Source organism: Leucopleurus acutus (genome assembly GCF_964270905.1).
Source record: "Leucopleurus acutus genome assembly, chromosome: 2".
NCBI classification, from domain to species: Eukaryota; Metazoa; Chordata; class Mammalia; order Artiodactyla; family Delphinidae; genus Leucopleurus; species Leucopleurus acutus.
The window spans coordinates 119,895,414-119,922,886 of record NC_139143.1 but is presented as its reverse complement, the minus strand read 5'-3'; the positions used below and the strand labels follow the sequence as shown (position 1 = coordinate 119,922,886).

At 35.5% G+C, this 27,473-nt stretch overlaps 1 protein-coding gene across 1 annotated transcript in view; it reads right to left on the bottom strand.

Annotated features, from left to right (window-relative positions):
* Positions 1 to 27,473, bottom strand: part of TTLL7 (tubulin tyrosine ligase like 7) — a 152,837-nt gene that overhangs the window by 65,336 nt on the left and 60,028 nt on the right. Inside the window, exons 4-9 of the mRNA XM_082834727.1 lie at positions 23,363 to 23,484; positions 22,666 to 22,733; positions 20,367 to 20,525; positions 15,852 to 16,068; positions 10,976 to 11,140; positions 5,954 to 6,112 (exon numbers count right to left, since the gene is read on the bottom strand). Of these exons, the coding sequence (XP_082690853.1) occupies positions 5,954 to 6,112; positions 10,976 to 11,140; positions 15,852 to 16,068; positions 20,367 to 20,525; positions 22,666 to 22,733; positions 23,363 to 23,484 (890 nt within the window). The remainder of the gene's footprint in view (positions 1 to 5,953; positions 6,113 to 10,975; positions 11,141 to 15,851; positions 16,069 to 20,366; positions 20,526 to 22,665; positions 22,734 to 23,362; positions 23,485 to 27,473) is intronic.

Here is a 27,473-nt window from a genome sequence, read left to right as displayed (position 1 = left end):
TGAACCAATATGGCAGAGTAGAAGGATGTGCTCTCACTCCCTCTTGCGAGAACACCAGAATCACAACTAGCTGCTGGACAATCATCAACAGGAAGACACTGCAACTCACCAAAAAAGATACCCCACATCCAAAGACAAAGGAGAAGCCACAATGAGATGGCAGGAGGAGCGCAATCACAAAAAAATCAAATCCCATAACTGCTGGTGGGTGACTCACAGACTGGCGAACACTTATGCCACAGAAGTCCACCCACTGGAGTGAAGGTTCTGACCCCATGTCAGGCTGCCCAACCTGCGGATCCACCAATGGGAGGAGGAATTCCTAGAGAATCAGACTTTGAAGGCTAGCAGGATTTGATTGCAGGACTTCGACAGGACTGGGGGAAACAGAGACTCCACTCTTGGAGGGCACACACAAAGTAGTGCGCATATCGGGACCCAGGAGAAGGAGCAGTGACCCCAGGGGAGACTGAACCAGACCTACCTGCTAGTGTTGGAGGGTCTCCTGCAGAGGTGGGTGGTGGCTGTGGCTCACCATGGGAACAAGGACACTGGCAGCAGAAGGTTGGGAAGTACTCCTTGGCATGAGCCCTCCCAGAGTCTGCCATTAGCCCCACCAAAGAGCCCAGGTAGGCTGCAGTGTTGGGTTGCCTCAGGCCAAACAACAAACAGGGAGGGAACCCAGCCACGCCCATCAGCAGTCAGGCAGATTAAAGTTTTGCTGAGCTCTGCCCACCAGAGCAACAGTCAGCTCTACCCACCACCAGTCCCTCCCATCAGGAAACTTGCACAAGCCTCATCAACCAGAGGGCAGACAGCAGAAGCAAGAAGAACTACAATCCTGCAGCCTGTGGAACAAAAACCACATTCACAGAAAGACAGAAAAGATGAAAAGGCAGAGGGCTATGTCCCAGATGAAGGAACAAGATAAAACCCCAGAAAAAGAACTAAATAAAGTGGAGATAGACAACATTCCAGAAAAAGAACTCAGAATAATGATAGTGAAGATGATCCAGGACCTCGGAAAAAGAATGGAGGCAAAGATCGAGAAGAGGCAAGAAATGTTCAACAAAGATCTAGAAGAATTAAAGAACAAACAAACAAAGATGAAAATACAATAACTTTAGTGAAAAATACACTAGAAGGAATCAATAGCAGAATAACTGAGGCAGAAGAATGGATAAGTGACCTGGAAGACAGAATGGAGGGATTCACTGCTGCGGAACAGAATAAAGAACTAAGAATGAAAAGAAATGAAGACAGCCTAAGAGACCAATGGGACAACATTAAACACAACAACATTTGCATTGTAGGGGTCCCAGAAGGAGAAGAGAGACAGAAAGGACCAGAGAAAATATTTGAAGAGATTATAGTCGAAAACTTCCCTAACAAGGGAAAGGAAATAGCCACCCAAGTCCACGAAGCACAGAGAATCCCATAGAGGATAAACCCAAGGAGAAACATGCAGAGACACATAAAATCAAATTAGCCAAAGTTAAAAACAAAGAAAAATTATTGAAAGCAGCAAGGGAGGAACAACAAACAACATACAAAGGAACTCCCATAAGGTTAACAGCTGATTTCTAAGCAGGAACTCTACAAGCCAGAAGGGATTAGCATGGTATACTTAAAGTGATGGAAGGTAAAAACCTACAACCAAGATTAGTCTACCCAGCAAGGATCTCATTAGGATTCGATGGAGATATCAAAAGCTTTACAGACAAGCAAAATCTAAGAGAATTCAAAACCACCAAACCAGCTCTACAACAAATGCTAAAGAAACTTCTCTAACTGGGAAACACAAGAGAAGAAAAGGACCTACAAAAACAAACCCAAAACAATTAAGAAAATGTTCACAGGAACATACATATCGATAATTACCTTAAACATGAATGGATTAAATGCTCCAACCAAAAGACACAGGCTCACTGAATGGTTACAAAAACAAGACCCATATATATGCTGTCTACAAGAGACCCACTTCAGACCTAGGGATACATACAGACTGAAAGTGATGGGATGGAAAAAGATACTCCATGCAAATAGAAATCAAAAGAAAGCTGGAGTAGCAACAATCATATCAGATAAAATAGACTTTAAAATAAAGAATATTACAAGAGACAAGGAAGGACATTACATAATGATCAAGGGATCAATCCAAGAAGAAGATATAAGAATTATAAATATATATGCACCCAACATAGGAGCACCTCGATACATAAGGCAGCTGCTAACAGCTATAAAAGAAGAAATCGACCGTAACACAGTAATAGTGGGGAACTTGAACACTTCACTTACACCAATGGACAGATCATCCAAAATGAAAGTAAATAAGAAAACACAAGCTATAAATGACACAATAGACCAGATAGATTTAATTGATATTTATAGGACATTCCATCTAACAACAGGAGATTACACTTTCTTCTCAAGTGCGCATGGAACATTTTCCAGGATAGATCACATCTTGGGTCACAAATCAAGCCTCGGTAAATTTAAGAAAATTGAAATCATATCAAGCATCTTTTCTGACCACAATGCTATAAGATTAAAAATAAATTACAGGGAAAAAACCGTAAAAAACACAAACACATGGAGGCTAAACAATACGTTACTAAATAACCAATAGATCACGTAAGAAATCAAATAGGAAATCAAAAAATACGTAGAGACAAAAGACAATGAAACACGATGATCCAAAACCTAGAACTGCAAAAGCAGTTCTAGTGGGAAGTTTATAACAAGCCTACCTCAAGAAACAAGAAAAATTTCAAATAAACAATCTAACCTTACACCTAAAGAAACCAGAGAAAGAAGAACAAACAAAACCCAAAGTTAGCAGAAGGAAAGAACTCATCAAGATGAGAGCAGAAATAAATGAAATAGAAACAAAGAAAACAAAGCAAAGATCAGTAAAATTAAAAGCTGGTTCTTTGAGAAGATAAACAAAATTGATAAACCATTAGCCACACTCATCAAGAAAAGAAGGGAGAGGACTCAAATCAATAAAACCAGAAATGAAAAAGGAGAAGTTATAACAGACACCACAGAAATACAAAGCATCCTAAGAGACTACTACAAGCAACTCTTTGCCAATAAAATGGACAACCTGGAAGAAATGGACAAATTCTTAGAAAGGTATAATCTTCCAAGACTGAACGAGGAAGAAACAGAATATATGAACAGACCAATCACAAGTAATGAAATTGAAACTGTGATTAAAAGTCTTCCAACAAACAAAAGTCCAGGACCAGAAGGCTTCACAGGTGAATTCTATCAAACATTTAGAGAAGAGCAAACACCCATCCTTCTCAAACTCTTCCAAAAAATTTTAGTGTAAGGAACAGTCCCAAACTCATTCTATTAGGCCACCATCACACTGATACCAAAACCAGACAAAGATACTACAAAAAAAGAAAATTACAGACCAATATCACTGATGAATATAGATACAAAAATCCTCAACAAAATACTAGCAATCAGAATCCAACAAAACATTAAAAGGATCATACAACATGATCAAGTGGGATTTATCCCAGGGATGTGAGGATTCTTCAATATAAGCAAATCAATCAATGTGATACACCATATTAACAAATTGAATAATAAATAACAAATTGAATAATAAAAACAATATGATCATCTCAATAGATGCAGAAAAAGCTTTTGACAAAATTCAACACCAATTTATGATAAAAACTCTCCAGAAAGTGGGCATAGAGGGAACCTACCTCAACATAATAAAGGCCATATACGACAAACCCACAGAAAACATCGTTCTCAATGGTGAAACACTGAAAGCATTTCCTCTAAGATCAGGAACAAGACAAGGATGTCCACTCTCACCACTATTATTCAACATAGTTTTGGAAGTCCTAGCCATGGCAATCAAAGAAGAAAAAGAAATAAAAGGAATCCAAATTGGAAAAGAAGAAGTAAAACTGTCACTGTTTGCAGATGACATGATACTATACATAGAGAATCCTAAAGATGCCACCAGAAAACTACTAGAGCTAATCAATGAATTTGGTAAAGTTGCAGGATACAAAACTAATGCACAGAAATGTCTTGCATTCCTATACACTAATGATAAAAAATCTGAAAGAGAAATTATAGTAACACTCCCATTTACCAAAACAACAAAAACAATAAAATACCTAGGAATAAACCTACCTAGGGAGACAAAAGACCTGTATGCAGAAAACTATAAGACACTGATGAAAGAAATTAAAGATGATACCAACAGATGGAGAGATGTACCATGTTCTTGGATTGGAAGAATCAAAATTGTGAAAATGACTATACTACCCAAAGCAATGTACAGATTCAATGCAATCCCTATCAAATTACGAATGGCATTTTTTACAGAACTAGAAGAAAAAATGTTAAAATTTGTATGGAGACACAAAAGACCCCAAATAGCCAAAGCATTCTTGAGGGAAAAAAAACAGAGCTGGAGGAACCAGACTCACTGACTTCAGACTATACTACAAAGCTATAGTAATCAAGACAATATGGTACTGGCACAAAAACAGAAACACAGATCAATGGAACAAGACAAGAAAGCACAGAGATAAACCCACACACCTATGGTCAACTAATCTATGAAAAAGGAGGCAAGGATATATAATGGAGAAAATACAGTCTCTTGAATAAATGGTGCTGGGAAAACTGGACAGCTACATGCAAAAGAATGAAATTAGAACACTCCCTAACACCATACATAATAATAAACTCAAAATGGATTAAAGACCTAAATGTAAGACTGGACACTATAAAACTCTTAGAGGAAAACATAGGCAGAACACTCTATGACATCAATCACACCAAGATCCTTTTTGACCCACCTCCCAAAGAAATGGAAGTGAACCCAAAAATAAACAAATGGGACCTAATGAAACTTAAAAGCTTTTGCACAGCAAAGGAAACCATAAACAAGACAAAAACACAGCCTTCAGAATGGGAGAAAATATTTGCAAATGAATCAATGGACAAAGGATTAATCTCCAAAATATATAAAGAGCTCATGCAGCTCAATATTAAAAAAACAAACAACCCAATCCAAAAATGGCAGAAGACCTAAATAGACATTTCTGCAAAGAAGACATACAGATGGCCAAGAGGCACATGAAAAGCTGCTCAACATCACTAATTATTAGAGAAATGTAATTGCAAAACTACAATGAGGTATCACCTCACACCAGTTAGAATGGGCATCATCAGAAAATCTACGAACAACAAATGCTGGAGAGGGTGTGGAGAAAAGGGAACCCTCTTGCACTGTTGGTGGGAATGTAAATTGATACGGCCACTATGGAGAACAGTATGGAGGTTCCTTAAAAAACTAAAAATAGAATTACCATATGATCCAGCATTCCCACTATTGGGCATACACCCAGAGAAAACCATAATTCAAAAAGACACATGCACCCAATGTTCATTGCAGCACTATTTACAATAGCCAGGTCATGGAAGCAACCTAAATGCCCACCAACAGACGAATGGATAAAGAAGATGTGGTGCATATATACAATGGAATATTACTCAGCCATAAAAAGGAACGAAATTGGGTCATTTGTTGAGACGTGGATGGATCTAGAAACTGTCATACAGAGTAAAGTAAGTCAGAAAGAGAAAAACAAATATCGTACATTAACGCATATATGTGGAAACTAGAAAAATGGTACAGATTAACTGGTTTGCAGGGCAGAAATTGAGACACAGATATAGAAAACAAACGTATGGAAACCAAGGGGGGAAAGCCACAGGGGGGTGGGCGTGGTGGTGTGCTGAATTGGGCGATTGGGATTGACATGTATACACTGATGTGTATAAAATGGATGACTAATAAGAATCTGCTGTTTAAAAAAAATAAAATAAAATTCAAAAGAAAAAAGAAGAAAAAAAAAAAGAATAGAGATCAGTTCTCTTTCTTCTTAAAGAAATGCCTTACCTCCAAAAGCCATGGCTTTAGTTTTCTATCCAACAAAATATCAAATCCCAGGACTTCGAAGCAGACACTTTCACTTCCTGGAGGTTGACCAGGTCTGCACATTCGATATGCATGCAGGACATGAGGTTCTGCTACAATCAGAGTCTTTACCACCAATTCCTGTAAAGATTGTCATTTAAAAAAAAAGATGAAAAGCCTTATTTCTTTGTATCTCATTTACATACTTGGAAATCAGGCCTGGACTTACCAACTAGCATCCTGGCCAGGTTCACAAAGCTCTGTGGCATCTAACCCCTGCCACTGCTCTGACCTCATCTCACCCAACTCTCCCCCTGCCCACTGTACTCCAGCCATGCTCCTCTTCTCTAGGCCTCTCACACTAGCTGATCCCTCTTCCTGGAACACTCTTCCCCCAATATTCCCATGTCTGGCCCCTTGATACTCAGAGAGTCCGTCCCTGACCCCTGAGTCAAAAGTAGGCACCCATACATCATTCATTACTGTGTCACTACACAGCATAGGACAAGCTGATCTTTTTCTTTTTTTTGTTAAAACAGAGTCCTTGTCTGTATTATTTACAACCCCATTCCCAGTGCTTAACAATAGTGCCTGGCATTTAGTAAATGCTCAAGATCACCTGTGAACAAATAAAAATTTATGAACGCGGCTTGTATTTGTTAAATAAGTAAGGTAGGATCACATGCTTGCCTTCTCAGAAACCATACAGAAGGCAAGGGGATGGGAGGGAAGACAAGGAGAGTAAACTTCCAAGGAGAGAAAACTATTTCACAAACAACATTATAGAACCTCCACTTAGACAAAGCCTGAAAGGTCAAGAGGACAGAATCTAGGAGAGCTGGGTTTCTCTGTGCAGTGATGATTCTGTTGTTCATAAGGTTTATCTGAAATCAGAGTACTGCCAATTAACAAACTAGCTGTCAACATTTTCTGTGAGAACACATAATACTACTAGGGTGAGTTACTAATGCTAATGAAAGAAAAAGTTGGTTTACCGAAGTTTGAGAACAAGCTATGGATTGTGGAAAAGCTGTCTTGCTGGTTTTTGCTTAGAATATACTGTCTTTTTAACTCCCATTCTACAGGTACAGGCAATATAGCATGGCAGTTAAGAAAATGGCTCCAAAGTTGACTTTCTGGCTTTATCCCAGGCTTTGCTACTTGTTAAATGTGCATCCTCAGTCATGTTGCTTAAACTTTGTCTCATTTTTCTAAAATGTAAACTGGCAATAGCAATAATACCTGCTGCAAAAGACTGATGGAAGGACAAAATGAGACTCCATATATAACTCTTAGCATAGTGCCTAGAACAGAGTAAACCATCAAGAGGGGTTAGCAACTTAACTACTATAGTTATATTTATTCTATTATTCTCCTGGAATTCCACCTCATATATCTGGTCAGACACAAACATTCAGCTGCCTGGTGGGAGCAGTATTTATTGTGAGAGAAAGAAATGGAAGATGAAGTTAACCTCGCTGTTACCAAGTATCCCAACCCAGAACGTATTTGGGGATATCAGAGATGCCACAAGAGGCTGTTCTTAGAAAATTCTATTCAAAATAACAAATGTGTGGTAGCACCACAGTATATGAGGATAAAAAAGAAAAGTCCACATTATATAAATCTTGAGATATTACTGAAATCACCTGAGTAGGAAAAAGAAGTTAAAACCTTGACTAGTAAGTGTCTATGTGAAACAAGATAGGTGGGGAGATGGGGGGGCAGAGTGAGGGGGAATGAATATTTAGACTCTGGATTACAAATCTGTGTTTTTACTACATAAAAACAGCACAATTTTAGGAATCCAGAGGCAAGATTGCAGGTATATGTGAAATCAGTAATGATACAACCAAATACAAATTCCACTAATCAAATCAAATTCCACTAATGCTTCTGAGAATTTCCAACATTGCTTTGAAAGATGATTTTGTAGATTTGTACCCAAAGTATATAAAAAGCATTCATTAAGGATGATCTTATGAGTGATTAAAGCCATTTTCAACCTCCATGGCCTGCTTTTCTATTGATTTCTTATTTATTCTTGACCAGCACAAAAGCACATATATCTGTTCTTCATAGAAGGTATTGCTGAATGTTAGTTTTCATATGCAGACAGCTACTTTTTAGAGAAATTACCATCAATAAAGTAGTCACCGAAAAAAAGTTCTAAGTTAAATTCATGAAATTAGTAAACTATTAAGATAAAAATTTATTGCACAGTTGCCTTCTTCATCTCCTCTTATTCTCTTTTTATACTATCCTATTGATTCACCTTCAACAGACATCTGTAAGTACATGCAATTCTTAACAAGAAAAAGTACTACTTATCTATTAAGGTCCATGACAAATTTCAATTCTTAAAAGAATTACATAAGTGCAGATAGTTTGACAAGATAATTGTAAGAAGGTACTTGGAAAAGTTAATGTTATTTATTAATTGGTTACTTATAGATTTATTAATATACATTTTAACAAATGTAGGCAAGAATGATGCAAAATTTACCCATTTATAGAAATGATCATGCAGTGTATCAGAGCTTAATAGGCCGGCAATTGCTATGTTCAAGTAATATCTGAAAATTATATTTTAAGCTCTGAGGAGTTAATTTCCATACTCTTATTAGTATTAGTCTTAGTTGTATACCTTGTCCTAATTCAATTATGTGGGGAAAGTACCACTTAAAACCAATGTCTGTAAAGCTAATGATATCCATTTTTCTCTCTGACTGATTCTCTCCATACATTCCTCACCAAGGTAACACAACAGATTGCACCTTTTCACAAAGACTTCCCTGAACAATCAAACTCATAAGAAGTGAAGAATCTGGTAAAGAAAAAGAATACCAGAGGGCATCTAAAACTTTCTTGGTCTCTCTGAGCTAGTCACCAAATGACCCATTCATTAAATCATCCAGGTATCACCAAGTAGATCTTCCATCATTGAGCTACTGTATCAAAATTGCAAATTTTACCACTTTGATGTTTCTGACCCACATGATAGTAAACTATCATTATTAGAATATTTTTTGGAATTTCCAAAAAACTGGCCTTGATAAAGTAAATAGATAAATAAACGGCATTGTTGGAATCAAATTTCTTGTTTGGATGTATCAATATTTAGTCTCTCAGGAAGACATAAAAGAAAGTTAACAAGTTGGTGAGAATCTGACCAAATCCAAATGACAAACTTTAAAATTTGATGGGACCCCTAAATTTTTAAAAATTTTGAATTTGTTGCCAACATTTATAAATCAGGAGACTTAGGGCATCTATTGACCAATTAGAGAATGAGGCACACTGGGCCCAAAATACCACATGGCACCAATAGGCTGGTGCTGAGTGATATCTATCCCCTTTAGACTGCTTACGCTCCTCAAATGACCACCGTTCTCAGCTTGCCCTATTTTCTTCTATCCAGACTACTTAACTCCTTTTTACTTGTCTGACACCTAAGTATCTTCCGGTTTACATTCTGTGAGACAGAAAATAAGATTTTTAAAAAGATTCAAACTAACAAAACACTAAGAAAAGGAATAAATATAATGATGCTGATTTTTTCTCTGATTTTCTCAAGAGAACCAAGTTCAACCAACAATGAACTTTCACATCCATTTTCCACGATATTTTTATTTAAATATATATTACTTGTCCCAGAAGTCAAATTGTATAGCCCTAATCATGTTAAGTATTTTCAACATACTCTTAACTATGAATACCATTTTAATATTTCTGCTAGGATTAATAAAAGGGTCTGTTTCACCAAGGTTATCTTCTCATACATGTTTCCTTTTCTCTCTTTACCCTTACCATTTGGAATTTCATCTACTGCCATGGCTTTAATTATCCATTACACCTCATACATACACTTTTAACTGCCTGCTCGACTTTTCTACCTGAGAGAGCATTTCAAGTTTAACATATCGAAAGTAGAATTCATCATAGCCTCATGGCCTTTTAGAAAACTGAGTTCAGGTGTCAATGCCTCCAGGAAGTCCTGCTATGCCCATCCACTCAAAGCTACTACATGTGGTCTTCCTCTACAACCCCACAGAAGCCAATGTATGCCTCTGTTTTTGTACTTGCTACATTGCATTTCATTAACAATTTATGTGCAAGTGTTTCCTACCAAACTCTTGAGTTTTTTGAGGCTTGGAGCTGTATCTTATAAATCCTCAAATTATCAGCCAGGGACAGGCTTATATTATGGGTTCAATAAATGTTTACTGAATAAATGAATAAATGAACTAGCAAATAAGTGAATAGAACTCTTTTCTCTCATCTGCAAAACTAAGCTCTACATCTTCTCAAAATAAACTCCTTCCTATTCTATTTCAAATAAGGCCACACCCATTCTCCTTATAATTATTCCTCAAAACTGCAGAAGAATATCTGAATACTTCTTCCCCCCTCCCCATTCTAAACACTCAGTTAATCTCAAGGTCTACTTCATTGTCACCTCTTTTATTGTGGTTCAATTCAGGCCATTCTTTTCCCTGAAACTACTCCCAAATGCCCTCCTCTACCTACTTCTGGTCTTCACTCTAACCCATCCTATACCCATTGTCAGATTTATCTTTCAAATGCATGCATGGTCTTTGGCCTTATTAATCTCCTCCCTTAAAAACTGAATGAATCCTTACTGCCTACCAAGTGAAGCCTTGATTTCCAGACATAAAACTTGGCTCCACATATCTTTCCAGCCATTAAGTCTTCATGTATCTCCCACAAATACGATATGCACCAACCTGGGCCACTTTGAACAATTTTCATACCTCCATGCCTTTACTCATGCTTTTGCCTCCGCTTAGCATTCCCTCTTTCCGATCCTAGCAGTAAAAGTACTACTTATCTATTAAGGTCCATGACAAATTTCACTTTCTTCATAAAAGCACACTTTATCTGCCCAATCTAATGTAATCCGTTTTTTATTTAAAATGGTTGATGATCCTTTCAATTAATATGAGGAAAGACAGTTAAAATTGTGAAATGGTATAATCTTACTGAAATATCACTCCAAAACTTAGCAACATCATGTTGATTTGCTTGTAGAAATTCTGTAAACCATCTGATGGAACGTTTGCTGCCTTTGTTTTCAGTTTCATCCCTTTCAAAATGCTCATTGTGCTTGTTCACAGAGTAGTTTGTCAGATGCATGTATAACTGGGTCTGTAACAAGTCAGAACCAAAGTTGTTATCACCTATGAGACTCTAGAACCATGACGTTTCACAGAAAAGAAAGCATCCAAAGAGGAAAGCCAATTTTAAAGTTTAAAATATACATATTCATAATTTAATGATTATAAAGGTAATTTTCAAAATGCAATGGCACATTTTTCTAAAAAAGGTTGTGAAAGTAGTCACCTTCAAAGTTACTTTGTATATTATTGAAAAGATATCTACCATAGAAAGTATGAAAATAATAAAGATATATAGAGTAATTAAATGAAAATGTGAAACTACATATTGCTAAGCAAGAAAAATGCTGTAACTTTGAAGTTTGTTTTTCTTAGTTGGTTTGTTTTTAATGTTTTTCTAAAATTTTCATCCTAACTTGTTTTGGGAAAGGAATTTTCTGAGAGAGTATTCTATATCTTCTCAAACAAAGATTTAAAAGTAAAAGCTCAAGTAAGTAGCAGAAACCTAGAGGCAGGATACCAACCTCAACCTCTGCCCTCCCATCCTGACTGGAAGATCACTGTAACTTGTTAACAAGACAGAGTGCACTCAGAGTCAGGAGACAGAAGCACCACACGATGCTGTACAAATGTCTAAATGATTAACAGCAAATTTATAGCGCTCCATACTCGAGTTCTTAGGTCTTAGTCTCTCTATATTCTTTTGTTGTTGTTGTTGTTGTTTTGTTTTTTGTTTTTGTGATATGCGGGCCTCTCACTGTTGTGGCCTTTCCTGTTGCGGAGCACAGGCTCCGGACGCGCAAGCTCAGCGGCCATGGCTCACGGGCCCAGCCGCTCCGCGGCATGTGGGATCTTCCCGGACCGGGGCACGAACCCTTGTCCCCTGCATCGGCAGGCGGACTCTCAACCACTGCGCCACCAGGGAAGCCCTGTCTCTCTATATTCTTATGTTTGTTGACAGTGTTATCCTCAAATAAACTTGAAAAAGAATACAAAATTTAAAATTTCTCATAATTGTCAATTAATATACATTAATAGCTCCTTATCAATCTATCATAAACATCCATAAGGTCTGTAAATCCCACCCTCATGATCCTATTCCCAGAAACCACTTTAGATAGCAATGTTGCATCACAATGAATACATACTTTGAGCACATCATTACTATTCTGATTTGTTAATAACCAATGATATTTATATCATATTTTATTTTCACTGCAGTTACTTAAGTCTACAGTATTGAAATCTTTGAAGCAAATATGCAGAACTGATCATATGAGCTACATGTTGTTTATTAATCCATATGCCCACCAGTAATTAAGAATTTTTTTTGTTCATTGAACAATATTTAAGGAGCACCCACCACTGGCAGGAATGTGTGCTGTGCACTGTGGACACAAAGATTAATAAGGCAGACATAGTCCCTACCTTCATGAAAATTATCACTTTAAGTGATATTTAAAAGAAAGAGCATAACCTCATACTTGTCTAATTTTAAGTGCTTGATTTAAAGAAAAAAGGAAATTAATCAAACTATAACATTTCTTAGTTTCCAAAATAGAAATTATTTTTGTTTGGAAAATAATTTTTTGAGGAGCTCTCCATTTGGCAGGAATTTCTTAAAATAAATACTAACAGCAGTAATAAAAACTCTAGCTATCCTAGTGGAAAAGTGAATAAGAAATGGAACTTTGCATTTTTCTTAAAACATTATTTTTATATGTAGCATTGGAAATTCCACAATTTCACATCTACCATGACAAAAACCCCCTTCTAAACAGTTCACTGTCAGTTGGACATTTGCCATAAGGAGAAGTAATGGCAGCTCTGAATCAAATAGCAACCTGCAATGCATAAAAAGTATATAACTATTCTCTATCCTATTTTATAGTGTATAGGCTCAAAATAATGAATTGGAATATACAGAACCTTTCAAGGATTGACTGACTGCTACACGGGGTGGCAAAAAAATTTATGTTTATTATATTTCAATTTCTGAAATTCTCTCATGATTTCCTTACATGTAGCTTATCAATATACAGCTCATGACAAAATGCACGCTATTTTAAAAATTGGAAATACGAAGAAGGAAAAAAATATGAAGCAGTCTGCTGTCCAAAAACAACCAATGGGAGCATTTTGGTTTATTTTTTCCACCTTTTTTCTTAAACTTATCTTTTACATAAGAGAGATCTCACTTTAGATAAAGTTTTGCACTTCACTTTTTAAATTTTTAATATCTTCATGTAGGAACTCAACCGTGAAATTTTAGAGATATATGAGGAACACCGATGTTTATACAGGAGAACATCATTTTTCATATATGTGAAAACCAAAGCCAGGAGATTATGTGACTCAAGAGCACTTGGCAAAGCGAAACCTAGAGGCCACATTTCCTGACTCCCAATCTTTCAATATGATTTCCTAACCCAGTGTACTTAAGCAAATCACATACATCCAACTTAAGAAATTAGAATAAATCACTTTATCACCTAAATGAGCTTTCAAGTCTTACCCTTTCCTATCTCTTCCTTTACTCTTTCCTCTCAAAACATGACTATCTGCCTTACATATATATAATCCAGTCTTACCCACTCCAACTATTTTAATTATAATCTATAAACTGATAAGCCCCAAATTACGCCTGTAGCTCAGTTCTCTCATCTGCGCTTTAGACCTATACTGTATATCCAAATGCCAATAGTATAGATCCATTTGGAAGTCAGTCACACAGGCATCTCAAATCAAACACATCAGCTTTCTGCAAAACTTTAAAAGCTCCTATACTCCCTATCACAGTGAATGTCACCATCCACCCAACTGCTGTGCCAAAACTCTTTTGAGTTTTATCCTTAATTTCTCTCTCTCTTTCCCTTATTCTACAAATCAACCTGTTGGTATATCAGTGTTACCCATGGTATCGTAAATATATCTGAAATCTGTGTTCTTATTCGTAGTCCTGCCCTACTATCACTTCAAATTAAGTCAACTTGTCTCTCACATGTGGTTAGACTAGAATACAGCTTCTTGTCTCCCTTACTCTAGTCTCCCCTATCCATCTACAGCCCCATCTCACATTCCCCACACCATAGACCAGGTGACCTTTTTAAGACAACAATCTCATTCCTTCTTTCCCTTGTTTAAAATCTTTCAATGCTTCCCTTCTTCTTAGGTTAAGTTCCAAAATCCTAGCCATGATCTACCAAGATCTGGCCTCTGGGACTCTCCATCCTGATGTCTTAGTCTGTACTTTAGCCATATTGAACATGTGTGCTCTCTCCAGATGTATCACTCTCCCTCCTACCTCTGGGCCATTCTTCTACCTGGAGTCTTAACCCATCCCACCCCACCTTTAACTTAGCTAACCCCTCACTCTTCAGATTTCACTTTACAAACTCCCTCTCTAACTGTATCTCCAACTGAGTTAGATGTTCCTGCTATGCACTGCCACAGCATTCTCAGTTTCTTAAACCATTACACTTACCACTAGGTATTATAATTGCTTATTTTATTTTCTGCCTCCCCACTAGATTGTTGCTTTTGTGAGATCAAGTACTGTATCTGTCTTGGTCACCGTTTTTCCAAAACCAGCACAATGTCTAGAATGCAGTAGAGTTCAAATATTTCTTGGAGCTTGGATGTATCCACACCTTATGAGCTTTGAAGAGATGATTCTTTCTTTTATCTTCCTTCCCTGTAAAAACTTTGACAGTTCCCTTATTCTTCCTTTGCCAGGTTTACAACATTTTTTAGTTAATTGAACGTAGCAACATTTATGATTAGTCATTTAATTTTGGAAAATGACCACTCAATGTAGTAATTTATGTGCATAATATTATAGAAGAACAATAACCAGGCCTTTGACAAAAATGGGAAACAATCCTTAATTAGGTATTTTTTTTACTGTAATTAGTAGATCCAAAAATAGAGGTAGAGGTTAACTAAACTTTGAAGTATGGATAATAAACTACGGTTTGTCTCTCATAAACTATATATTACATTTATGACTTTCATGATAAATTATGATAATAAATTTCAGTTTGACCTTCATAAACTACAGTTATGACTTTCATCAATATGTTATGGTTACACAAAGATAATCTTAATGGAAAAATACTTACAAAAATCTCCACTTAACAGAATTAAAAACGTACTATGAAACTGCCAATTTATGTCTCTACTTCACAATTGATCAACATAAATTTAAAATCTTCTCTTTTGTTCCAACAAAAAATAACTCTACTTTCTGATAACTTTTGCTTTCTCTGTTTCATATACTTTCTCCCACATTCTACATGTTTAAACCATACCTTTCATACAAAGACTGCTCAAATACTACCTCTCCCATGAGAAGCTGAACAAAACCTATTCCTACACTCAATTCTATAACACTTTATCTGTATTTCTCAATGGCATATTATTTTAATTTGTATTTCTGTATCAATCATTTCTATCCAGTACCACTACACACACATATATACTTCGAAATCCATCCTCATGCTCACAGCACCCAGATGGGGTATACTTTCCTAATTAGCCTACCTGGAGAAGCAGGCACTTTTTTTTCTAATTTCCACAAAGCTGTCTTAAATTAGAGGCAGTCTTATTTATGTATATAATTATTCTAGACTATAAAAGCCTGAGAGGAGGAACTTTGTTCATTTAACATTTATAAACAATAGGTGTTTTAAAAAATAGATGTTGAATAAATTAATAAAATCATAGTGTCTGGTATCACTTACCAAATTGGTTTCATTAGGTGGAATGTACTTCTCTGTCCCCATTCGCACAAGTCCATCGTGGTAGAGAAATATTTTTAGTGGATCACACGATGTTACCAGAATATAAATTCGTAAATCAAACTTGTAACCTTCCATTAGGAAAGGCTTTTCAATGTATTCTTGAACAATCAAATGATCCTGAGATGGAAGTTTGTCACCATTTCTTATCAAAGAAATCCTAAATTTAAAGAAAAGGTTAAAAGAATAATTTGTTATGGAGTCAGGATTTTAACAAAGTTATAGGTAATACTCAAGAGGAAAGTGGTCCCATCACACACACACAAAAAAAATACAGCATAAAAATACTGTCAGAAGCAACTTTTTTAGAACCATGGATACTAACCAAGAAACATGTAATAAAAAACAAACAAACAACAACAACAAAAAAAAAACAGCTGAATCTGTGTAAAAGAGATTCCTAGCATTTTAATTTACTCTGGTACCACCCCCAGCCCCCAGCTCAGCAGTGGCCTTGAGCAGTAACCTGTGTTCCCAGTACAGGTACTGGTTCTAGAGGCAGTAGAACAGACCTATTCTTGTGGTTGTTTTGTTTGTTTGTTTGTTTGTCTATTTGTTTAATTCAGTTCTGTGGTTCCCTGGACAATCTCAAAGGTTTTCTTTTATCTTGTCTAACTGCGAACTCTCCCAGTGCTGAGGCAGCTACTTGTGGGGGGGCGGGGGGTGGTCGGCAGAGACAATATTGAAAACATTTAAAGACAAATGTAGTAGTCCCTGCAACAAATAGCAGTTGGGAAAACCATCAGACTAACTGCAAAGATTGGGGGGAAAGATAGGAATGACAATCTTTGGGGAATAAGGACTTTGAAAAGCTCTCATATATTTCTGGGATTCTAGAAGACCACATGAATGCCCAGGGCTAAGTGCATGCTCAGGAAAGACCTGAGATGGCCCTAAGCTCTTACCTCCAGCTAACCATCAAGTAGGAAGTGAAGGCTAAGGCAGAGTTATAAACTACCTAGCTAAGTGTTGAGGGCATGTTCTAACACACACACACACACACCATCTGCAAGGATTGGGGGATATATATGTATATCTATACCTATATCCATATACACACACACACATATATATATGTATGTGTGTATATGGATATAGGTATAGATACAGATATTTGGTTCCCAGTGTTTAAGGAAATTTCTGTTCAATTACTAACGGATTGGACAATTACACTGACTACTGATCTAACAGAATAGGAACTTCAGAGGTCACACACAATTAAAAAATACAAACTTTACAAAATTATTTCAGAAAGGTCACTAAACAAATACATCAACTAGAACAAATGGTAACAAAAAACCCTGTAGAGGAGGGAGAATCTAATTGTCAGAGTTGCTATATTACAATACACAAAATGTCCAATTTTCAACAAAATATCATGAGTCATTCAAAAAAAAAAAGTATGACCCATACACAAAAAAAATTCTCAATTAATAGAAACTATACCTGAGGAAACCCAGACATTTGGCTTACTAGACAATAAATTATTTAAATCAACTATTTTAAATTTGTTCAAAGAGCTAAAGGAAATCATGTACAAAGAACTGAAGGAAACCATGGGAATAATATCTCACCAATGCAGAATATCAGTAGAGATAGAAATTACTTTTAAAGGTGGCGGGGTAGGTGGGGGTAACCAAACAAAAATTCTGAAGTTGAAAAGTACAATAACTGAAACAAAAATACATTAGAGGGGCTAAACAGAAGACGTGGGAAGGCAGGGAAAGACTCAGTAAACCTGAAGATAAATCAATTGAGATTAGTCTGAGGAACAGAAAGGAAAAAGAATGAAGAAAAATGAACAGAGCTTAAGAGTCCTGCAAGACAACATCAATAATATCAACACACTAATAATGGGTGTCTCAAAAGAAGAAAAGAGAGAGGGGCAAAAAGACTCTTTGAAGAATTAATGGCTGAGAATCTCCCAATCTGATGAAAAATATTAACCTACAAATCAAGAAGCCTAATAAACTTCAAGTAAGATAAACTCAAAGAGAGCCACACTAAGACATGTTCTAATCAAACTGTCAAAAGCCTAGAGAAAGAGAAAAAAGTAGCAAGACAGGCCACTCATCCCACCCAAGGGATCCTCATTAAGATAAAGAGCTAATTTCTCATCAGAAACAATGGAGGGCAGAACACAGTAAGATGACATATTCAAAGTGCTGATAGAAAAAGAAAAAAAAAAAAAACTGTTAACCAAGAAATCTATACCTGACAAAGTATTCAAAATTGAAAGAGAAATTAAGACATTACCAGATAAACAAAAACTGAGAGATTTTGTTGCTACTATACCTGGCCTATAAGAAATGCTAAAGACAATCCTTCAGGCTGAAGCAAAGGGACACTAGGCAGTAATTCAAATCTACACAAAGAAATAAAAAGCACCTGTAAAGATTACTACATAGGTAAAAATAAAAGTCACTACTAGTGTAGTTTAGGTTTGTAACTGCTTATTTTTCCTGTATTATTTAAAACACAACTGCATAAAACAATTATTATAAATCTATTTTGATGAGTACACAATATATACAGGTGTAATTTGTGACAAAAACGTCATAAAGGGGGCAGAGGCAAATAGAAGCAAGTTTTGTTGTTGTTGTTGTTGTTTTTACTGTTAAAAGTAATGATATTAATCCAAACTAGGTTGTTATAAATGGAGATGCTAATTGTAACCCCAAAGCAACCATTTAAAAAATAACTCAAAAAATATATAGTAAAATAAATGACAATGAAATTAAAATGGTACACTAGAAAATACCCATGTAATACACAAGAGGGCAGAAATGGAGAAATTGAGGTATGAAAACTATATAAGACATAAAGAAAACAAATAGCAAAATGCCAAAAGTAAATCTTTCCTTATCAATAATTACATAATAAATAAGAATGGATTAACTCTCCAGTTGAAAGACAAGATTTGGCAGAATGTATAAAAAATATGGCCCAACTACATGCTGTCAACAAGAGCCACACTTTATATTCAAAGACTTAAATAGGCTGAAAGTGAACAAATGGAAAAGATATTCCATGCAAACAGTAACCAAGAGAGAACTGAAGTGGCTATACTAGTATCAGACAAAATAGACTTTAAGACAAAAAGTACTGCAACAGACGAAGAAGAACAGTAATATAATAATTTTTAAAAGTCAATGCATCAAGAAGATATAATAATTATAAACATATGCACCTCACAACAGAGCTCCAAAATATATGAAGCAAAAACTGATAGAATTGAAGGCACAGATAGACAGTTCAACAATAGCAGCTGAAGTGTTCAATGCCCCCCACTCTCAATAATGAACAGGACAATTAAACAGAAAACCAGCAAGGAAATAGATATATTCTACAGATGAGAGAGGTGTACTTTACCTATGTACTTCTGCATTGCATGAGATAAACCATGGCAGCACAGTATGTATAGTATACTTTTTCAGCTATTTTATTACTGTAGTCAATTCATATTATTAACTATTATACTAACATTAAATATATATAAAAATGAATTTTTAACATAATTTTTAACATTAAAATTGAGAAAATGTGAACTTCAATTATCTTCCCCAAAATGTTTACCTTGATACTAACATATAGTGAACCAAATTTACATTAAACAATTAATATACAATTTCCACTAACACTACATGTCGTTTGTCTTTTAAGTCACTAAACCACAGTTTAAAATAATGTCTGATTAAATTATTAAATTATGATTAAAAGTTAAAAGGAAATGTGTTGAACAGTAATTTACCTGGCAGCTATATTTCCAAATATCTTTTTTCCCCACAGCACTCTAAATCAAAGATAAAAATTACTTGTGTTTTTATTAAAAGTAGCTTCAGCCACATTTTCTTTGAAAAAGTAAACAGCAGAAAACTAACATAAGAAAGCAAAAGTAAACAGGAATATTAAGTTGTATAATCTATCCCCAGCTAACAGGTCTAGTTCTCAGCACTTTAACTTAAAATGTGTTCTACTCATCTTCAATCCAATTACCATGGCTACATAAAGAAAAAAATCATTTGTAAAGCAAAGAAAATAGATATTTTGTGCTTAAGATTTTTTTTTTAAGATGAAAACAGTAACACCCTTTCCATTTCATTCACCAACTCAATTTAGCTCTATTGTATCAACTGATTTTCCTCTCCAAGCTTACTCTAAAATTATGATGAATGCAAATTTTATGTTTAAGAAAAAAATTAGAAAATATTTACTTTCTCTATTTTGTAGTCTCCTATCAAAGTCTCACAACCTGTTGATTAAATTTTTAGATTGAATTATTGAAGTCTCCAGGACAGGGTAAAAGGGCTCATTAAATATTTAGTTCCAAAAAAGCAAAAGTTAGAAAGCTATTTTATTTTTTTTTCATATTAGTACTCAACCATGAGCAAATGGTCACACTTATTCTTTCCCCCAATTTTTTAAAATTTTTATGTATTCCATATGAAAAATACCTACCCATGACCCATTGCACCATTAGCTGGTTTTACTATAAAAGTCTTCTGCTTTCTTTTTTTCTTTAATTCTTTCATATAATTCTGAAATTGTGTATATTCAGCAGGGAAGATCCATGTTCGAGGAACAAAGGTATAATCCAGAGGCCGGGACTTGATCATTCTGTAAGTTAGAGATAATATGAAAAGTAATTTCTATTCAAACTTATCTAAACTTTCTTTCTCTGTGCTACTGACATTTACTACAAGGATTTAAATTCCCTCCATTTCTTCATTTATTGATCAATTCATTAATTTTTTAAAATGCCTATTAATCACCTACTATATGTTAGGCACTATTCTAGATACTAGGGATACATTAGTGGAAAAAATAGACAAGAATTTCTGCCCCATGTATTAATTTACATATTAGTAGATCAAACATTTGAGTATATACTACGTGTTGGGCACTGAGGATTAACATGGTCTCTGTTCTAAGGAATTTATATATAGGCTATTAATTAAATACAGTGTGATAGGTGCAATAAAGCTACATAAGGCAAGGTAACATGTGGAAGGCGGCATTAACTCTGCCTCTGGGATGCGGGTGGTTAGTACGGTTCACAGCCAGGTGCCATTCATATTGCTTCTTAAAAGATGATTTGGAGTTTGCTGGGTCATCCATAGGGAAAAATTTTAGATTGCCTTTTACCCCGGTGTTTTCTGGAGTTTTACTACTTTTGTGAGAAAACCATTGAAGCCTCTGAGTCAGGTTTTGTTTACATCAACTACATCTACCTATACATGTAGTTTTATGGCTACAATGTATGGCCTGACATTTTTGTATTTGCTATAAATCAGGCTGCCTATTTGGTACATAACTTAGGGATACTGATACAATACTAGGTATAAAATGTTTGCTTTTGATTAATCCAAATGCTAAGTATTTGGTACATACTGATTCCCAATAACAATTTTAAAATCCTTAGAAATATTTTAAAATATTACCTATGTAAGAAAATCTGATTGTTTCAAAAAGTCTTCTTTATAAATGTATGCAAGTCTTTTATAGATGAGTAGTTACTGTTTCCAAACGAGATCAGTTAAAACTAAAATGGGACCATAGTATATAATATGCACAGAAGCAGGGCCTATACTGTAAGACTAGGGTGTGGAATATATAAGCTACCTGGCTTCCACAAAAACTGGAAGGTCATACAGTTACATATTTCAAGTGCTCTTTCAAGAGAACCCGATAAAAAAAGTTACGTTTCCTCTATGAGAAGGAAAATAATCACCAACTACATCTGTCAAATCCAAAATAAGCCAACCAGGTAAATAATCTCAGTACCAAATAGGCTAACACTGATTGCTTTGAAACACACACACACATACACACACACACACACACACACACACATCTAAAGGAAGCACAATAACAGTGCTAATGTACTTGTTTTTATTTCCAACACCTTTGCATGTATTTATTATATTTTAACAATAATGTGAAATTAGATCAAGTTAAAGCTTTAATAGAACAATACATTTTAAAACTAACCATGAGCTGTTTATGAATGATACCATTCTTTGTTATATTTAGAAAAAAATCCAAGCATACAATTTATCAACTTTCTTAAAATAAAAAAAAATCTAATCAACAGAAATATAAACTGCACAAAAATTCCGCAGTATATTCAGTATAACACTTTACCTGTTAACAGTTTTTCCCATGAAAGCAGATTATTACTCTAAATAATGGTCTCTGAGATAAATATGTGTGCATGTATCCCCAGGTAGGAACATATACATGTGTGTATGCATATATGTGTGCACACAGGCACCTATTACAGTGCCTGGCTCATATTAGATGCTCAATAACCAGTATTCTGAACACATACATACCCACAGGCGGGATATAATGCAACAAATTAGTTCCTGCAAGGTTTAACTGAAAATAATTAAGTATATATTGAATGCCATGTACAGAAAACTTTTTACATTTAAAAGAAAAACTTATGCTGCTAGAGAGACAGCAAGTTGCAGTGAAAAGAACCTTGAAATTCTGGAGACCAGGTTTCTACTCCAGCTCTGCTGTTAGCTATTTGACTTTGTGCAAGATATTCATGTCTCTGACCCTCAATTACCTCCTCTGCAAAGTCAAAGAATAGAACCAGGAAAATTTTAAAACACTCCTAGCTCTAAAATTCTATCTCTTCCAACAAAATATCATTTCAAATCAATATAAATTTGTGAAAGATAGCACTATGACATTCAAAATGTAATTTTTGAACAGGTCTTCTCTACTACAAGAAAATGAAGATTACTTGGTCATATTTCTTGCTAGGAAATCCTTCCTACAGATCTCCCCCATTCCTGGAAAATGGTTGATCCTCTGGAAAATAAAAAGGTCAACATTAATATTTTCATTAACTTAATGAATATATTCATTTATACTATAATAAAGTTACATTCATTCTTTGAGTTTAATCTTTTTTAGTAGAAAACAAAAAACCTGATGAAAATGGACTAATTTGTTGCCTACAGTCAATTTTGTATAACCCTCTACACTAACAGGAAGAACTATTCAAAATCTCAATTGTCTAAAATTCCATGTATTTGGCTTTTTTATTTTTTAATATGTTTGTATTACATTCCAGAAATAAAATAATGAAGCCAAATTACACATAGCTGACATTACAAGGGATATCTGTGTTCAGATCTCTTTATGCAATCTACTCCACATTGTTCATCTTTAAGCATAATGCAAAGCACCAGCGTAGGAAGAGTTTTCCTCTATCAATTCTTCCTTAAAGATGGAAAGAGGTTAAAAGTTAAATTTGAGAGGATGCAGTCTTCAGGCAAAGAGTCAGTATAACTGGACAGCAACAAAACAGGCTATTCAGGTAAATTAGAACTGAAATTTAATATGTCAACTTATTAAGAGCCTTATCTAAAGAAAATTATAATGGAATTCATATAACTTTCCTACTGACCAAAAATTGGTCATGATTAATTTCCCACCTGGTAATTTCGCAGCTCTGCAATCTTCTCCTGCTGAACAGCTGAATCACACCATATAAGGTTACTTGTTTCATCCTCATCTGGCGTTTTCATAAATCCCATTTCATCTATTACTAAACGAACTGCAAGTAAACAGTTAAGTTAAACCAAAATTAAAATACTTCTGAAATACATTCATTATGAAAATATTTTTTGATATATATCAATTTTAGCTCACAGTATTTCACTTGTAAAATTTCCATTAGTTATAGCATAACCTTATCTTTAGCTACAACAATTTAATGCCAAATTATACTCAATAGCAACAGAGAACTGTTTTTAAGTGGCACCCAAAATCCTTAGTTTCAATTTTCTGAGATTTAACAGGTACAAACACTATTAAAGAGTTTAGTGATTATTCATAGCATAGTGAAAATACACACACAGCTGACAACACCTCTACTCAGGAAAATGTACTTATGGCTTTTTCATGACCTTGGGTAAGGTACAAAAAGGAAAAGATAAAAATAGCCCCGATCATTAGACCTATCCTATATTTTCCACCTCCCTAGTTCAAATTATTTTTAGCAGTTAAAACCAAGTCAGCTATATTGACACAGGATACAAAATAATGAAGCAGAATTACAGAGAGATTTGGAAACTCTGGCCCTCCTATCTGCTCCCAACCCTCTAATCCTATGGAAAAAATTTATGCTCAGAGAAAATCTTGTTTTTTAGATTTCACAATCAACACATTGATATCACAATGACACAATTAACATATTGACATTTTTCTTCCAATGAAGTTCAAATTTAGAATAAAGATCAGCAAATACTTAGGATAAATTTAGGTTCCAACAGAATTTGGAGTCTTAATAGAATGGCGTAACAAATTAGCAGCACTTCGATGTTTATTTTTAAACATTTTCTTTTTACTGCCCTATATATGGGGAGATATGGTAAAAAGGGATTAATTGTCTGAATGTACTTGGCTCAAGTATGCAACTGATGACCAGACACCTGCTGGTCAAGTCCTAGGGACTCTTGATTTCTTTTTGGCTGAGGAGAAAGAATGGGCCTTTTATGCACTAATGCCTAGAACACAGGCATAATAAAAGAAGAGGACAGTGACTGGAGACGGATGAGGTCAGGGAAGGGATTGTTGAGGTGAAGTTGCTTTTATCCATGAGAAGCTTGATAAAACGTGGGATTGTTCTGAAGACCTACGTGACAACATACAGTACAAGAATTTGGGGAAAGGGCTGTTCCTCTCTCTGCTGCAGACCACCATGCAGCGCTGGCGTCCTGAGGGCCCAAGAGCTTCTGTGTCATCTAGAGCTCGTGGGGAGGGCAAGGACCGTAGTGACACAGCCTAGGAGAGTTCTTTCACTGGTTCACAAGTAGAAAACAATGACAAGGCCAGAACCGCAGCTCAGGGGCAGACCCATTTCTGAGTGCATGGAAGTCATTGGCCTGGGCCTCTCAAATAACTGGGAAACCCCTGAGGAGAGAGATGGAACTGGTGGCAGTTATGGACGGAGGGAGTATAATGAGCTACTAAAATGTGGGTATTAATGTACACATGAGCTGGTGAGGCTGGGAACATTCAGGGTACATAATGGTGGAAAAGATCCATTCTTTTTTTAGATTCTCAAAGTCAAATTTGTAAGGTCGGTCATATATAAATCTCTCTTATTATGAAATTCAAAGCTTGGAGAGCTGACAAAGTTGAACTTCAAAGAAAAATACAATGTAGGGTATTAAACTGTCACTTTTTTTTTCACCTAAGCTATTTAATCATATTTTTGTTTGAATTGAAGGTTTAGAAATCAATTGGCATCTTTTTAAGTATACCATCCTCCACTGCATAGAAAAGAACTTCCTTTAACATGTCAGTTTCAAATAGAAGGCTGTTGGCAGCCAAAGCCTAAATCCGTGCTTTTAAATGTTGGTCTTTTAGGAGCTCTCTGTACAAAAAGAAGTGAAGTAATTGCCTCAATATTGAATTTCTACCAAACCAAACTCCCCACTGATAAAATAGAGATAACCACACCAACCATTTTTCTCACATTTCCCCTTGCATAATTAAGTACCCCCTTCTCCAATCTGTCTTGTCCCCATTTAATGAAAATTACCAAAAATACATTCCTCACAAATTTGTCCTACTTTTTTTTTACCTTGACCCATAGAGCTTTCAGAGGCTGTTCAGGAGTTTTAAAAATAGGAATCCATGCAACAACTCTCTGAATTTTAGATACAGAGGACACCTTCATGTTCCTCAATTTAAATTTCAATTCATATTTTATTTAGGCAGTATGATAGAGTAAAAAGAACACTAAATTTGGAAGCAAATTAATTCAGATTCAAGTTCTACTTTTGCCATCTGTACGATCTTGAGTAAGTTGCTAACTCTCAGTGAGCTTCAGTTTCTTCAACTGTGCTAAGGGGCATTTTAAAAAGTAATAATTAAAATTTCATAATGTATTAATTATAGGACTAGTGTGAGAATGTAGTTCCCCATTCCACAACGTGTCTCCAAGAGGAATTATGGGAGAAATTTCTCTCAAGACTCGGAATTAGAAAAAAATTGCATTTCTCTTGAATAACCAGTATGGTTTTATCTTCTGGGCACTGTGTATTCTATATAGCTGATTATGTTTCGATTATTTGCTTTGCTTACTAGGAAGCTCAGAGTCAAACCCATGCACATCTCTATACAGGATTTCATGGAATGCAGTTTGTATTCTGATCAGCCACAAGATTCATCCTATTTTACTGTTTTTATTTTTCCTTATTTATTTTCTTATGGCTGTTAGCCACTTCAAATTCACTATTAGAGTGAGGAAAGTCAGGGAAAAGGACAACAAGGGAGTAATGCAGCCTATTTGACAGGGTTACTGGAAGATTATATGAGGTAATTCATGTGAAAATATTTGGTCCAGGGTTATAAAAGAATTAATATTAAGACTAGTAGTGATCAAAGTATTCTACATGAGGAAACAGGCAACACCAGGAACAAAACACAAGTGTCCTGACTATGGATTAATTATCTTTCTATTATATAATTCAACCTGTCAAAGGAGCAGTAATTAAATTACAAGAAGTAATCTGTTGCATATCACAAGGTTAAATAAGGGAAAGCAAGGTAACACTTTCTCCTGGACACACAGCCAATTGTCTCTTTCCCTCCCCTATACTTAGCTTTGTATTCTCCCAGCAGTCCCTTGTCCAAGTCTCCAAGCCTGATCTAGCCAGGGCTTTTGCTAAGCACAACTGAGCAGGCTCAGCAAAGAGGTCTGGAATCAGTGTGAAGAAGGCTAATGCAACTTCAGCCCTTAGAAGTGAGAGGGAACTACAGTCAAAAACACTCTCCTTTAGATCAAGTTGCTTATAAACCCCACCAAGACCTTAAAAGCAAACAGGAGGATAAGCTGACACCGCCCATTAGTCACCTTGACAACAGTTACTCTTGTTTTTTCACTCTAGAAAATACGCTACACATAATTCACATCTCACCCTTCCACACTAACTCGCCCAAAGTTTTTTCCTCTGAGGAACACTTGTTGAAATAGAGTATTAGGGGACCTCGATTCCTATGAAATATTCCATTGACCCCTGATGAACTTTGGTGAATTACTGTAAGTGGAAACACGACCCTCAAAGGTTAATAAGAGTAAGAATAACTAACATTCTTGAGATTCACATGGTTTCCTCAACTCTTTTAATGCAAAATTATGTTTTAAAAAGAGGAAGATTTTTTGAGTATTTGTAGTAGTAATGAGTTTCTCAGTGCCGGGCAAAAGTATCTTAATTTAAGGTAATTAATTCTTACCTATTCTCTCCACTGCAGATACTGCTTACATATAAAAACTAAAATTCTATTAATAAAAGGCAACAGTATCATCAAAATAATTTTTAAAGCATAGAGAGAAATATGTTCTTACTCTATTGTCAGGTTCTCATTGTTTAATATAAATCTCAAATTCTGCACTTTTCATTTTACATTTTTAATCTGTTTTAAAAATGATTTACAGGGCTTCCCTGGTGGCGCAGTGGTTGAGAGTCTGCCTGCCAATGCAGGGGACACGGGTTCGTGCCCCAGTCCGGGAGGATCCCACATGCCACGGAGCGG